This window comes from Nelusetta ayraudi, unplaced genomic scaffold (genome assembly GCF_046127955.1).
Source record: "Nelusetta ayraudi isolate G7.1 ecotype Tasmania unplaced genomic scaffold, CSIRO-AGI_Nayr_v1 ptg000170l, whole genome shotgun sequence".
Lineage (NCBI taxonomy): Eukaryota > Metazoa > Chordata > Actinopteri > Tetraodontiformes > Monacanthidae > Nelusetta > Nelusetta ayraudi.
Genome location: NW_027466220.1, coordinates 51,125 through 66,499, shown reverse-complemented (window position 1 = coordinate 66,499; position 15,375 = coordinate 51,125). Strand labels below are relative to the sequence as shown.

The following is a 15,375-nucleotide window of genomic DNA, read 5'->3' as shown; positions in this document are numbered from 1 at the left end:
TTTATAACTGTTTGAATTTTTTTTTTTTTTTTTTTTTTATCAAAATGGATCATCAAAACGTATATCATCAGCCATAATTAAATTCAGCACGTTCAAGTGTGAATAGATGGATAGATGAATGAATGAATGAATGAATTTTATTTATTCATTTATTTTTTAATTAATATTAAAGGTCACACATTCTGGAACCCAGTTCTCTGTGACGTCACAAGATGCACTGATGTCAACAGAGTGCCGTTTCCCCGGGTGTCCTGGCATGTCGCTGTGTTCACGATTGCCAAGAAGGAAATCCCGGCATGTGATTGGTCCGGTGTACAAGCTCTCGCACTGCCAGTCAGGAGTCTCCATCAGCCCCGGCAGTCCAGTGCATCTCTCCCCGGCTACCGTGGTGAGGGACCCCCGGTCGAGAGGTCAAGGCGGTTCAGCGGAGTCCTGGAGAACATGTTTGCTTAACACTTAGCAGACAATCACCGGAAACTGCAGCGCTATAGACGACGAAGGTGAGACGAGTCGGCAGTGTGTTCCTAGTAGAGAGTTTCCACAGTAACTTGTTGTTTCTGAGCCAGTGGCTTGTTAGCAGTGCCCGAGCCAAATGAATGACCGCCAGCACGTAACTCATTAGGCTGCAGTCAGGCGACGTCACAGGTTGTCAGTTCGCCGGACACGTCTCCGCGACGCGGATGTGAGCTCCCCGTCGTTTACAGGGTCCCCAGGATAGGAGCAATGTCACTCGTGGTTTGATGGGAGCTAACTTGACGTTAGCTCGCATCGCCTGTTAGCCGTCACCCGCTGCTCGGTGGCTTTTCAAGACCGAGCAGCGCAGACGGCTCCCTTTACAGACGGGAGGTAGTCGGTTGACGTTCCACTTGAAATTGTTTTGTGCGCCTTGGGGGGGAAAAAAAAAGAAAAAAGGATGAGACGCAAATATGTATTTGTAAAGGTTCAAGCCATCCCTGTGGCGCTGTGGTCACACTGAGTGAAGTCTTAAAAGCACAGGAAATGTTGCTCATCTTCCTCATTCAGTGCTTCGATTTGAGGCTTCGTTTAGTTTTATATATCGCCTCAAGCCCAACATTCAAACAGATCCCCATGCGTAGCCAGCAGGTGTGCCTTTTAACGTGGCAACACCCTGGTTAGTGATTACAGGGTAACTAACTAACTATACACTGTAATACTGTGTTCATAGCCAGATTAGTCCTTGGCAGAATGATTGATTCGTCTTAGATGTCACAACTGAACCCTATATTCAAGACGTCTGAGTCGTTTGTTTATAGGATGAGTGATTGTTTGTCTTTAAAGGCAACTTTGTTCAAACCCTGCGGTTTTACCCCTACAGTTATCCTACATGAGTCGCTCTCAGAACCTAACCTGTCTTCACAGAGATTCGTGTTGAGCTCTGGCTCAAACCCTGAGGAATGCCATCAGACATTGTTGGGGACTCCACATGGGATGCTTTTAATTGAAATGCCTAATTTTAGCTGTCATTAAGGTTCTTAGAATATCCAGCCATATTCAGCACTTAGGAGTAAGTGGCCAATTCCCTCCAGAATTGACAAGATAGAGCGTTTTCGTAGGTAATCCTCTGAAAAGCTTTGCAAAACCTGTTGCACTGTGGCCTCGACTAAAGCTGGAATTTGGTTTCCTGCCTTTATAATATTCTCTTAAACGATCCAGATTTGTATTTCTGTAACGTGTCCAAGTCTGGTGTGCTCTCGTTCGTCAAAAGCCAACTCCTCTGTCAGACTTGTCTTGCCACTTGACAGAAACAAACACAACAAACAAACAAATCCAACCAGTGAGTGTCAGCAAGTATTGCTTCCCTCACTTTATGTGGTAGAGGATAAAGTGAATTTACTTGATGTAATCCGTCACAAACTTATCTTTATCACGTCTGCCAGTTTTCTCTGTTCAAAGACAGATGGGAGCTTAGATTGTATTTGAAATAGATATCACTGATGTAAAAACACAACGGCTGATTCATTCAAAGAGGCTACATGAGAGGCGTCTCCCCCCAGTCACTGTCATTTGTACACAGTCTGGCTCTGGCTCTGACTCTTGACTCGATGCTGCTCTTTGGCTAATGATTGTTGGATGTGGTGGCAAGATGAAGCTCTGCCATCTGCTCATGCCAGTAATTGCTTTAATGCAATATGTTGGCCAGAGAGAGGCCAATGATCAAAACCCCTGTTTTCTTTTAATAGGTTCATTTGACACGTTCAGGCAAATGTGAAAACCAACTTGCAGCGTGCTCTGGTGTTTAAAATGGCAACTGTGTTTCCTTTTTAGACCGTAGAAATGAAGCAATAGTGGAAAAAAAGACATTTTCGAAATCCGCCATTGACAGTCTTGCTTCCTGCTGTCTTCCCCATTTGTGTTGTGCCATTACCATGATTTGACTTGATGCTATCTGCTTTGTCTTTATGTGAAGCCCAATGTAAAAAAAAAAAAAAAAAGGATTATGAAAATCTGTCAAAGCCCTTTTCCCCCTCAGATCTTGACCCAAATCACTTCTGTCCGTATCCTGACTGATGAAGAACCACTGCTGTCTCTTCTGTAATCCTCGAGTCTGTTACTGTCAATGCTGACAAAGCAGCGGGTTCCAATAAAGGTGGCTGCTGCTGACGGTCAAATATGGCATCAAATAAATGATGGTGTACAAAGGTCATTGTTGGAGAGTTTATTGCTTTAACCTAAAGCAATAAACCAAAAGTTCGTTTGGTATTGTCTTCTGCTAAACTCCTGTTGCGAAACCTGCTAGTGAACATTTTAATGACAATGACAATATGAACACAGCCTTTAATCAAACAAACTTGATGAGTATTTTTCACCTGCATGATATTAGATAAAAAACGGTGACAAGTATGGATGCAAATTATCGATTCATTCATTAGTCGTTAGTTGATTGACCTTATCGATTGATTAACAATTCATTGATAAGCGGCAATATTTTTTCCTGAGAATCTAAGTTTCACAATGACAAATGTGTAAGGATTATTTAACCCTTAAATAATGCTGAGGTTCCAATGTGCCCCATTTTACATTAGAGAACAGTAAAAGCACCCTAAACATTTATCCTCTGACTTTAAGTTGACTTCTAATGGGTCAGATTTCAACTTTTTAAAATTTTTTTCAAGTAACTTGTTCTAGGTATATTATGACCATCACAGTATCTACAGGTGAATTGCTCCCCCCCTGCCACTACACTGTTATAAGATATTAACTACCCATGTAAAAAATGTTCAATTCATTGCGACTAATTTCATTTAATCGATTAAATTCTAAATCGATGTAAAGTGTTTCTCTTTCCTGTTGCAGTCGACCTTTTCTCAGTAGACCCTTCCGAAGTGTGTGTCCACCATGCTATCCAGGCTGAGGACAGCGTGCTCGCTGAGACCCTGTGTCGCTGCGTGCAGATGGGCCCATACCAAAGAAAAGGGCAAGCCCCTCATGCTCAACCCTCGCACCAACAAGGTCAGTGGACCCCTGACACAGATAAAGACCTCGCAGTAAAACCTGTATCCTGGAATGTGTCTTTGGCACATCGTTCCCATATCACCCACTTTTCAGCATTTTTTTAAATAACCATTGTGTGTCATGTTCTTTGACTTCTCCCAGACAATTTACTCGTCTGGTATTCGAGGTTCCTAATGACATTTGTAACACGAGGTATGACTGCCTGCAAGTGATACTATCCCACGCTCAGGTCATCAGAGACTAGACATGTGGTGTCAAATGTAGACATTCTGTTCTAAATATAAAGTGGACACGGGCTGCCTGGCTCTGCTCCTAGAAATACATAGCAATACCTTCACTCGGCCCAAAGGGTTGTGCCCATTTAAGTGGTTGAAGCTTTGTTTGGAAAAAGCAACTCATTTGTGAGAGAGCAGAAGCTTTTTAGTCTTCTTCTGTACGTCTCTGTAATTGTGTGTTATGAAACATGGAAAAAGAAATCAAAAGCTGCACAGATATGTTATTATATAAACAGCACAAAATATTATGGTTTATGGGTTTTGCCTTGCGTCATGCTGGTTACTTAAAAAAAAAAAAAAATATATATATATATATATATATATATATATATATATATATATATATAAATATATATATATATATATATATATAGTAATAAGGGTTTAACACCAGTGGAAATAAAGTAAATAATAACCAACGAAAGTGACAAATGCTGCACAAGAGTTGTCTTATATTTAGAGGAAGTGAGCAGTGGAACAAAGTGAAGGGAAGTGCTCGGTCAGCATGAGTCAGCACTCTGCCAGGGGAGCCCCACACAGTTCATCATCTCAGCGTTTACTCTTCCCACGGAGTTACTGTATGGCTCCTTTTAGTTCGGCCCTTGTTTCATTCAGAAGTGACAAAGTTCACACACAAACGTGCACACACACTCACACACAGCAAGCACATGTTGTACCCCTCTTGCTCTCTTCGAACTGGGGGGTGTTTCTGCCCAGGGTCTTTCTTATTGGCCTGTTTTGAGGCCCCTCACCATCTGCAAATCGCTCCAGTCAAATTGCTCTCATCTGTTATTGTTCAGCTTTCGCTCGCTTCACGTCGTTTCTTGGAAAAAGTTATGAGGACGGCCATGTAAGTCTGAGCAGTCCCCGGTAATTCATTACTTTTTTATCTGATTACAGAACTAAACAGTTATACCGCAGCATCTTTATTCCTCTAGTATTTACTTGGGATACCTTTGGAGCTTCATCACCTTCAGAAAATCCTCTCCAGTTGTTTGTCCCCGGGATAAATATTCCCTTCACCTTCCCAGTGATTCTCTCTAATTGTCGTCCAGTCAACATCCGGAAGGTCATTTAGGCACCGGGGTTTGCAATTTTCTAAAAGAAGCTTCAGGCAAAATATATATAATTTCTTAAACTTTGCCATTCCAGTACATAGATGGTGCAATTAATGCGTAAAGTGGAACGAAGTGTTAATTTTTAAATTGACCTTAATACTCGTTTCTCTCCCCTCTCTTTTCCTGTCCACAGGGCATGGCCTTCTCTTTGCAGGAGCGACAGATTTTAGGAATCCATGGCCTGCTGCCTCCAAAAGTGGAGACTCAGGAGATTCAGGCCATGCGCTTCCAGAATAATCTGAAAAATATGTCAGATCCCCTTCAGAAGTAAGTTTTTGTTTCTTTGTTTTTTCTGCTTAGTACAGAGTAGCCCAAACTCAGAAGGTGTTTTTGTCTATATATATGTTTTTAGCATATACTATTTGCTATACCACTTATCTTTTTCTTTTTTTTTTAATGTTTATGTCATTACATCACAGGTACATCTACTTGATGGGCATTCAGGAACGAAACGAGAGACTTTTCTACAGGCTCTTAATGGACGACATCGAGGAACTGATGCCTATCGTTTACACTCCAACTGTAGGCCTGGCGTGCACACACTATGGGCACATCTTCAGAAGACCAAAGTAATCATTCAAGTCCAGCCACTTGGACTTTTTTCCCCCGTCACTGATATCTTTGGAGGTGGACAAGTGTTTGCCTTGATTTTCAAAGTGCTCTTCCATGGTCTTGTTTGTCCCACCAGAGGATTGTTCATATCCATCCAGGACAGAGGACACATCCGCTCTATCCTGGACAACTGGCCAGAGACCAATGTTTCAGTGAGTTCCTGAACGCTGCTGCTCTGAAGCCCTCAAATTTAGGAAATTTCCAGATTTCACATGAACCTGCTTTCTCTCCTTTTGCACAGGCGGTGGTGGTGACTGATGGAGAGCGTATTTTAGGATTAGGAGACCTTGGTGTTTTTGGAATGGGCATTCCTGTTGGGAAACTTTGCCTGTACACAGCCTGCGCCGGCATCAGACCTGAGAAGTGTCTCCCCGTGGTGATCGACGTAGGCACAAACAACGAGGTAGGAACTCACGACATGTCGAGCATCTGTGAACAAGAAAGTACGAATGTCTGCTTTCTTCAGGCTGTGCGTGTCATCAGCCTTGAGATGTCTGTCCCTTGTGCTGCAATCAGACTCTCCTCAAGGATCCGTTCTACATGGGCCTGTATCAGAAGAGGGACCGTTCTCAAGCGTACGATGACCTGATTGATGAGTTCATGGAGGCTGTGGTGGACAAATACGGGCAGGACACACTGATCCAGTTTGAAGACTTTGGGAACCACAACGCTTTCCGGTTTCTCAGAAAGTACAGGGAGAAGTACTGCACCTTCAACGATGATATCCAAGGTTGATAGACACATTTCTACTAGTTTCACCATATCATTTTAATCACTATCGATTCAGTTGAGTGGACTTTTTGACCGACAGTCATCCACATACAAGTGCATTTGGATGAGCTTGATCACAATCCTCTCATGCGTGTTTGCAGGAACTGCGTCTGTAGCTCTGGCTGGCCTGCTAGCTGCTCAGAGAGCCACGGGTAAACCCATCACCGAGCACAGGGTGCTTTTCCTTGGAGCTGGAGAGGTAAGATAAGATTGACACAGTACGTGATTCATTTAAGGTGTCTTGGTTTGGGTGTTCACTCAACACTCCTGATAAAATCACATGTACTGTCCTCAGCTGAGCTGACGGATAGATGCTCTTTAACATTTGATGAGGCTTTTTGTTTTTCCTTAGGCTGCTCTTGGCATTGCCAATCTGATTGTCATGGCCATGATGGAGGCAGGTATGACTCAGACTGAGGCAAGGGAAAGGATCTGGATGTATGATAAAGATGGATTATTAGTAAAGGTAAGTGCGTTTGCCTGACGTTAATGACCAGATCATCCAGTTTATGTCTGTGCAACTTCCTGTCTGGATGACTGAAAGGGGTATAACTACATTATTGAGTTACTGCTGCCATCAATATATTGTTTTTCATTCAGGGCAGACAACAGGAAATGGACGCAAACCAGGAGTCTTTTGTCCATGACAGCCTAGGGAACGTGCAGAGCTATTTAGATGCTGTGAACACCATAAAACCCACTGCTATTATTGGTAAGATGGTTTAAAAATAAATAAATAAATAAAAAAGATCATGTTTGTTTCTTTCAAGCAGAAAACAGATCTGTTTATATTTCTGCTCCGCGTGAATGACAATGATTGGTCTCAAGCACACATTCGCTCATTTTTGTTTCGCCGTCATCCAGGTGTGGCGGGAGCTGGGCGCCTCTTCACACATGATGTCATCAGGGCCATGGGAGTCCTAAATGAACGGCCAATCATCTTTGCCCTGAGTAACCCAACAACAAAGGCGGAGTGCACAGCAGAAGATGCCTACACCCTCACGGATGTACGCTGTTCTTTCTTTCTGTCAATCGTATTGAATGTCTTTAATATTTTTTATCTATGACTCAACAACATCTTTCTCTCTTTCTTTTTGCGTTTCACAGGGGAGGTGTCTTTTTGCTAGTGGCAGCCCATTCGGCCCAGTGACTCTCAGTGATGGGAGAGTCTTTACTCCTGGTCAAGGGAACAATGCTTACATTTTCCCAGGTAAAACAAAGGAAATAGATTTCAGGAGATTAGTATCTAATTAGTACTAGTAGTCTAATTTCTTTTTTTTAATTTTCAAGCACAGCTACAATTTGCAGATTTAAGTATATAAAACAATATTATTGAATGACTGGGAAAAAAGTAAGATGTTGTGTAAGGTAATATATGCTTTGTGTACACACTGTAGGTGTCGCCCTGGCTGTGATCCTGAGTGGAGTGAGACACATCAGTGACACAGTCTTCTTAGAGGCAGCTAAGGTCTGAAGACATCCCTGATTGTATCGCACCATCTCCTTATAAATATTGTGAAATCTTTCCCGCACCCCTCAACACATCCTCCACCTACTTGCTCTACTCATACGCTTTCTAGTGTGATATATAACGCCTCTTTAACCCTCTGTTGTTTCCTGTTCCCTCTCTTTCTAGACTCGCCTTTATAACTAAGTGATGAGGAGCTTTTTAAAGACTGACCTGCTTTGCACTTTTCCATCTGTGTTCCTCCCTCTTTTGCTGAGCCTCATTTGACCGCTTACATTTTTTTGAAACACAATGAAAATAGCATTGACGAGCTGTTCCTTACATGCACTGTTGTTTCAATAGTGTAGACGTTTGCATGATAATGACACTTAATTTGCACACTGCTATTGAGTTAGTAGTAATTCTCTCACTTAACACATCTCTGTTGTTCTTTGTTTGAACAGTTTCCCAGTACAGCTGATCTTTACTATGTTCCCATCAGACCCTTTCAGAGCAGCTGACAGATAAAGAGCTGGAGGAGGGCAGACTGTATCCTCCTCTCTCCAACATCAGAGAGGTCTCTCTCCAGATGGCTGTCAAGGTAAGTGCAAAAACAAAAAAACCCTGCTAAAAAATATAAATTGGCTGTTGGTTATTTCAGCCGTATTTTCCAGCTTCTCAATACTACGATAGTTAGTCAAAGCCGTTGTAAATCTTGTCTAAATGAGCTTCCTCCAGCATCCTGAAAAAGCTCAACACTTGTAAAACAATAGTTAAAAAATACAAGTACGTATGCATTGTTTAATTGTTTTTGTCATTGATTGATAATTTGCTTTCAACGCTTGCCTCAGTGTATCATCATTAGATTAACTCTACACTGCTATCGTGTCACAGGTGGTGGAATACGTCTATGCTAATGGCATGGCATTCCGCTACCCTGAGCCAGTGGACAAGAACGGCCTTGTACGTTCAACTGTGTGGGACACACAGTATGACTCTCTCGTACCGGACACTTATGACTGGCCAGGCGTCAGCTTCGCCCCCAAGAACTAACTGAAGAACCGAACCGCACTGTGCAGAATTTCACAATTTTATTGTTTTGCTGCCCTTTCGTACCCTTTGTTGGTAAGATAATGATGCCACACTACCGTATTTAGGCCTAACCACATCAAATGTGACTTTTGGCATAGCATATTTAGGTGTTATGCAACACAGTTAGAGAGACACTTGTTGGTAGTAAAAAAAAAAAAAGTGTCTCTCATTTCAGACTTAACAGTTTTTGAAAATCTAAAATTCATTCATGTGCAATGCTACTTGCTTGGTTTTAAATTGTAATCACTCCATAATCTAATGTTAGTATAGAGTTCTGTCTCGAGACTGTAAGGCAGTAAGGAGGTCACCAATCGGGTCAAAATGTGCTCCCTATACAGTTGTCCCCTGGCAGTGGTCTAAACAGTTCCCTGTTAAAGACATTTATTGCTGTTGTTGTCGTTGTTGTCATCATTATTGTTATTATTACATTCAACAGCAACATCATCAGCAATAAATCAAATTATGTGAAGCACTTTGCTTAAAAATAATTTATTTTAACTTTTACTTAAGTCTGGCTACGCAGGTTAGCAAAGAGTAAAGAACTTGGTATGTGTGTCCAACTTTTATGGAAAAGGGATAATATGTTATTTAAGAAAATTGTGGATGAAGTATTTTTGAAAAGGATTACTGTATATCAAAAACAACTATCGCTCCAGTATTTTGTATGTATATGTCAAGTTGTGTTAATTGAGTAAAAATATTCACTATTTCTAATTCTACTGAGATTATTTGTTTGTTTGTTTTGTTTTGTCTTATTTTTGTCTATACTAATTATAAATCATATCTTCAGTAATTTAAGATTTTGCAGCAAATAATGTTGAAAAAATAAAAAAAATAATGAAAACTGCAATATTAGTAATTTGGTAGTAGTTATTATCTTACCTAAATAGTAGCTATTGCTCATTATCCGTCTTATCGCAATAGCGGCAAAAAAGAAAAGTTGTAAAACAGCGACACTCGGTGTTCAAACGTTAAATAGTTTTCATTCCGTTAAATGTCTGGCTGACCGGGGCTGTTCCACAGCCTGTCAGGAGGAATGAAACATAAAGCAACCAACGTACTGACGCGACCTCTACGTCACTGCGTCGCTTGTAATGCGTCATCAATGCGCGACTACGTTGAGGATGTCGCGTGCGGGGGATTCAGTTTTTCTGTAGTCGTGTCAGACGTTTAACTCCCATACATACATACCCCGTGTAACTCTGGGAGGATGAGCATGGATGTGACCTTCCTGGGCACTGGCTCGGCCTACCCGTCCCCTCACCGCGGGGCTTCGGCTCTGGTGCTGCGGACAGACGGGGAGTGTTGGCTGTTCGATGCCGGGGAGGGAACCCAGACCCAGCTGATGAAGAGCCAACTCCGAGCCGGTGAGAGTTAGGAAAGCAATACGCGCTTAGACTTAGACACTGATTTACACTTGGATATCTTGCCGTCTAAGAAAAAAAAAAACTTAGAAGACTTGCACTGCATAAACGACATAAACGCAATCGGGAAGTGTTCATTAGTTAGAGACTGTAATCTTCTGAGAGACTTCCTGGGCATCGTACTGGCACTACCTGCTGAACATTGATTGGTCAAGTTATGTCACGTGGTCAATGCTGCGTCACGTATATTTGTATCATTTCTCTTCTTGTTTTCTGCCTGTGTCGCTACGGTCAGTAAAGCGAATCCTGATGCACGCGAGAGTCGCAGTTGATTCTTTACAGGCACTGTAGACTCAGAAGAACACAACAGACAGTAAAAAGTAAAAAATAAAATAAAATAAAATAAGTGAAAGTAAAATAAACTAGCTGAATTATCTCCAAGAGCATTCTGGTATGTGTAGTATTAGCGGTACATATGCAATAATACCGTTGTGCCAACTCTAGTTGTAGTTTTGTATTGCCTCGCCAAATTTGTCCCGCAGGCCAGAGTTTAACACCTATGTCTTAGAGCCATCCACCTATCCTAACAACATTGTTGTAATGCTTCTTCTTCGATAGATTTAAGCAACGCATGATTTGCCATCTGCTGTGTTTTCTCTATACAGGCCGAATAACAAAGGTTTTCATCTCTCACTTGCACGGGGATCATCTTTTCGGTCTTCCTGGTCTCCTCTGCACTGTGAGTCTCAATAGCAACCCCGAGTGCCAGGAGAACCTCAAGTGTGTGGATATCTACGGTCCTCAGGGCCTACGGACCTTTCTCAGAGTTGCATTAGGGCTCACAGGCTCACAACTGCTCTTTCCTTATGCAGGCATGTTAATAAGCTCTAGGTCACCTCTATTGTCTCCCCATCCCAACTGTTGATGTTGTGTTTAATGTTTGTGTGCTCTCCTATGTTGCAGTCCATGAACTGGAACCTACAGCTGACCAATGTCCAGCCGAGGGCCAGCTCAGTCTGGAGGTATGGCACTGTCATCTCAGTTGCTGTTCCAAGTTGAAAACGACACACGTCCGACTGCGGTGCCCTGATGCTTGTAACACGTTTGTTTTGTTTTGTGACCCTTTAGATGACCGAAGAGCGCAGTCCTCTGCACCCACAGGAGCAGCCAGGCAGGACAATCTCCCTGGATGTCTCCAGCGATTCTTACTTCCTCTTTGAAGACAAGAAGTTTGTTGTCAAGTCTTTTAGGTTATTTCACCGGATCCCCTCCTTTGGTTTTTGTATTCAGGAACACGATCGACCTGGACGACTAAAGACTGAAATCCTGAAGGATCTAGGTGACTATTTTATAGTCATTTTATATTCATGTTTATTAAACTTTCTCGCAGGACATTCCTGAACAAATGAGTGTTTGCTTGTTGATTCAGTTAATTCAGGGCCAAAGTCAAGGTGAAAAAAAATAACTTTTTTTATTGTGTAAAATCAGAAAATAAGAGTCAAACAAAATATCTCAATATCTTGTTAGGAATAATTTTGCTCTTTAAAGCACCATATCTGTCCTTGCAATATTTTATGTGTGATTCAGTGGTTAAATGGCAAAATGATGAAGTGATGTGTTGGTTATTGAATGAAAGCAGGTTGAAGAAATAGGTGCGAGAAATTGTAGTCCTTAGGATAGAATTTCAGCTTATCTTAATTTCTATGTAAAAAAACAAAAAGCAAAATGCCACACACAATGATGACAATAATCTTATTTGATGTCCTTTAGGCTTGAAGCCGGGGCCCCTGTATGGGCGTCTGAAAGCTGGAGAACCTGTCACTCTGGAGGGCGGCCGTGTGCTCCGGCCCAGCGAGGTGCTGGAAGATTCCATTCCCGGGAGGAAAGTCTGCATTTTTGGAGACTGCAGCTCCACCCTGGGAGAAGGAGCGCTCGCGCTGTGCAGCGGGGCCGACGTCCTCGTACACGAGGCCACCCTGGGGAACGAGCACAGAGAGAAGGCGGTGGACCACGGGCACAGCACCCCGGACATGGCGGCAGCGGTGGCCCGGGCTTGTGGCGCGCGCCACCTGGTTCTGTATCACTTCAGTCAGAGGTACAAACCCTGCTGCCTGCACAAGGACGGGGAGGGGGACGACGTGTCAGAGCTGAAGAGGCAGGCTGAGGAAGCCCTGCAGGACAGCGGAGTGGAAGTGACGCTGGCCGAGGACTTCCTCACCTTGCAGATTCCTCTCAAGAGATGAAAGTGTTTCACCCCTCACTACTGCATGTGAGTTTCAGTGATTTTCAATGTTTTCTATGGACATATATTTATATAAACTCTTACGCCATTTACATTTTAAAGGACTATCTTTACAGTTTTAAAGTTTTTCTTTTTTCTTTTTGCTAAACCAAATGAAGAGAAAAAAATAAACTTGAAGGATGATATTAGCATGGAGAGTTTTGTCGTGGCTTCCACTGTTAAGACAGAATGTATAGTACTTGAATTACATTCACCGGCCACTTTAGGTAGCTGGTACTGGTTTTCAGTGGCGGGCGGTGCATTTCACATCTACACCTTCCATGATGTTTATACTTAGTGCTACCTGAATTAATACACTTGATAATATGACAATACAGCTTCATACAGAGTCACATAGGCCGTAAGGTGAAAGCTGTATCGTTTCATCCCGTTCCGACATATGGGGCACTAAAATCTTTTTACTCGGTTAAAAAGATATATAGGTCCTGAGCAAGAGGGTAAAAGTTCTCCATTTGTAATCCTGCAGTTTTTACAAAATCAGTGTTTTAAAGTTGTTACTATTTACTTTACTCGCGTAACGATCTTGTTGTCAACACTTACACATTACATCACCCTAACACGGGCCAGTCGAGCAACACTTGTTTTTCTTGGCATTTAAAAATTGTATTTAAATAATTAAATATTCTCAAAAAATGAAATAATCTCAGTTGGTCAGCAGCATTTTCTTTGTCTAATATATAATCTGATGGTACGAACGGCCGCGCCCTGTTCAGTCCCCTTCACCACATCAAATATAAGTGGTTTGGTGATTGAGTGAGTCCAGAGGAGATGGGAGCAAAGCGTAGAAGTTCAGCCATATCAAGGTTGTCATGGCTCTCACTAAGTGGAACACTGGAGCGGAAAGGTCCCACTTTAACAAAAGCCAGTGACTCATGCTGCTCGGGGGTCACTCACTTTACTTTATGTATTTTTAAGTGCAGGGTTTTAGTAATTAAATCTGATGTGTCCATAAGTACAAATAGTAATGCAGAACCGGGTTACTCAGTTATGGTTAGGTAGACAATCATTCCACCCAGATTTTTCCCATTGGTTCTCATTAAAATTGATCATTGATTCTTATGCCAGAAAATAAAGTGACATAAAGCCCAAGTCTAGGCAATTGAAGCGTTCAGCCTATTAGCGCTAATGACTCCAGCTATGTTTTGTTGAAGACGAAATTCATTTTAACCTGCTGCGTAACTTGCTTTCGACACCCAAATGATGATATTTGATGGCTTATAATGTGATTTGATGTAATTGTATTTGCTCTCTGCTTGCTAATGGGGTTATCAGAGCAGTTACCTAACCTGCAGCCTAATCCTAATCCATTTTCTCTCTCAGGACATTAAAAACAGTTTGAATACCTTGGCAAAATTATATTTCACACACCAGAAACATTTCTATTCGTTGTGCTCTCTCCACAGCTGAATACACAAAACCATTACAACAACCATTATACGGCATCTTCCTCATGCATTTGTTTCATTTGGCTCTGGATTCCTTCTGGAAAAGTTCCTCTTTGGTCTTTATGGTCATGTAGCTGCCATGTAGAATCATGATGTCCGATAACTACAATTTTTTTCTCTCTCTCTCCTTGCTTCAGGTATTTGCTCTCTTTGTCTTAACTGTGTTCTCAATCAGGGTGAACATGGTGGTCCAAGCTCACCAAAAGGGAACGCACTGTGTTTAGGGCAGAGGGACAGCACATCATGTGGCGCCGCCAAACATGGAAAAGCTGAATTATTCACGCCAATTTAAATGTCACAACTTTGCCCCATGTGAAAAATCTTTGTTATCCAAATTTGTCGACTCGCCCAGTTTGTTCAGTTGTTATCTGCTGCTTGTGTCCCCCTGATAGAAATAAAACCAACCAACAAAACTTAAAGACTCTTAACTTTAAAACGTTACTGTTTAAAATATGTAGGGGAAAAAATGTTGCCTTCTACAGAGCGGGAGAAATGAATTAGTTAACATGTCCACCATCAATGATTCAGGAATCATTCAGAACAAAACATGTTCTGGGCAACAGAGAAGGAAATTAAAGGGCCCATTATGCAGTGTTATGGCAGCCTAAATATTTCAACATAATACACAGACACTGGTTTCTCCGGTAAAACGTATTAAAGCAGGTGAAAGAGAACGTGTTATTTTCAACGACCAGCTGACTTCTTCTCCTTGTCATCAAGTTCCCACCAGTTGTTCTTCTACATACATGTGAGTTAAATAATACATATGCCAAAGGCACTAGGGAACGGGGGCAACAATGATGGACTGAGAGGCCGACCTTTTCATGTTCTTCCTTTAATATTAACCGCGCAAACATTTCTTTCATTTCCCCCAAGGAAGTGACGCCCCATGGTTTATTTTACGTTCCCCCGCCGCCCCTCTTCTCAGAAATCCAACCAAAAGATTAAGGACACCAACACACAGATACAGATACAATCCACTCTTTTCATGGTCCACTAAGAAACACTCTCGGGACGCTAATCCTTTGAGCGCAAAGATTACAAATGTCTGCAAAGTTTGAATAAAAAACAGGGATTTTGGCTGTGATGAACCTTGTCCTGTAAGGTCAACATCAGTTCCGTTATTCATGCTTGAAATAATAATACAAGAATTATACTTCAGCTATGTAACATGAAATTGGTTGTCCTAAATGTGTTCCATCAGAAGCCCAAAAAAACTTTTATGGATCACCTTGTCATTGGAAACTGTGTTGATCATGACCTAAATGCAATAAACACACAATCATGTTTCTATTATATATGTGTGTGTGTGTGTGTGTGTGTGTGTGTGTGTGTGTGTGTGTGTGTGTGTGTGTGAAAACATTGCACAATATTCATGGTATTTAGGTTTTGTTATCATTTTTTTTTTTTTTTTTCAGAAATTGGTGGTTTTCTAATAGGCATCGATTTTCAGGTTCTGTTTTTATTTGTTTTAT

At 41.8% G+C, this 15,375-nt stretch overlaps 2 protein-coding genes across 2 annotated transcripts; both read left to right on the top strand.

Annotated features, from left to right (window-relative positions):
- Nucleotides 1–285: 285 nt before the first annotated feature.
- On the top strand, nt 286–9,503 carry me2 (malic enzyme 2, NAD(+)-dependent, mitochondrial). The gene is made up of 15 exons (XM_076014666.1): nt 286–500; nt 3,316–3,471; nt 5,001–5,134; nt 5,287–5,436; nt 5,556–5,631; nt 5,721–5,882; nt 5,996–6,209; nt 6,352–6,449; nt 6,603–6,716; nt 6,851–6,962; nt 7,115–7,257; nt 7,358–7,460; nt 7,648–7,718; nt 8,200–8,298; nt 8,592–9,503. The coding sequence occupies exons 2-15, from the start codon at nt 3,358–3,360 to the stop codon at nt 8,748–8,750; spliced, it is 1,749 nt and encodes a 582-aa protein (XP_075870781.1). The 5' UTR covers nt 286–500; nt 3,316–3,357; the 3' UTR covers nt 8,751–9,503.
- Nucleotides 9,504–9,822: 319 nt separating this feature from the next.
- elac1 (elaC ribonuclease Z 1) lies at nt 9,823–15,191 on the top strand. Its single transcript, XM_076014667.1, has 5 exons — nt 9,823–10,156; nt 10,819–11,025; nt 11,117–11,175; nt 11,282–11,492; nt 11,924–15,191. The coding sequence occupies exons 1-5, from the start codon at nt 10,000–10,002 to the stop codon at nt 12,394–12,396; spliced, it is 1,107 nt and encodes a 368-aa protein (XP_075870782.1). The 5' UTR covers nt 9,823–9,999; the 3' UTR covers nt 12,397–15,191.
- Nucleotides 15,192–15,375: the final 184 nt, after the last annotated feature.

What these genes read in the sequence shown, in the direction of transcription:
- me2 (XM_076014666.1), top strand. Translation starts at nt 3,358, where the DNA reads ATGCTATCCAGGCTGAGGACAGCGTGCTCGCTGAGACCCTGTGTCGCT. An exon ending in CACATCTTCAGAAGACCAAA is followed by an intron (nt 5,437 to 5,555) that starts GTAATCATTCAA and finishes TTGTCCCACCAG; the next exon opens with AGGATTGTTCATATCCATCC. An exon ending in AAGATGGATTATTAGTAAAG is followed by an intron (nt 6,717 to 6,850) that starts GTAAGTGCGTTT and finishes TTTTTCATTCAG; the next exon opens with GGCAGACAACAGGAAATGGA.
- elac1 (XM_076014667.1), top strand. Translation starts at nt 10,000, where the DNA reads ATGAGCATGGATGTGACCTTCCTGGGCACTGGCTCGGCCTACCCGTCC. An exon ending in GAAGAGCCAACTCCGAGCCG is followed by an intron (nt 10,157 to 10,818) that starts GTGAGAGTTAGG and finishes TTCTCTATACAG; the next exon opens with GCCGAATAACAAAGGTTTTC. An exon ending in AGGGCCAGCTCAGTCTGGAG is followed by an intron (nt 11,176 to 11,281) that starts GTATGGCACTGT and finishes GTGACCCTTTAG; the next exon opens with ATGACCGAAGAGCGCAGTCC.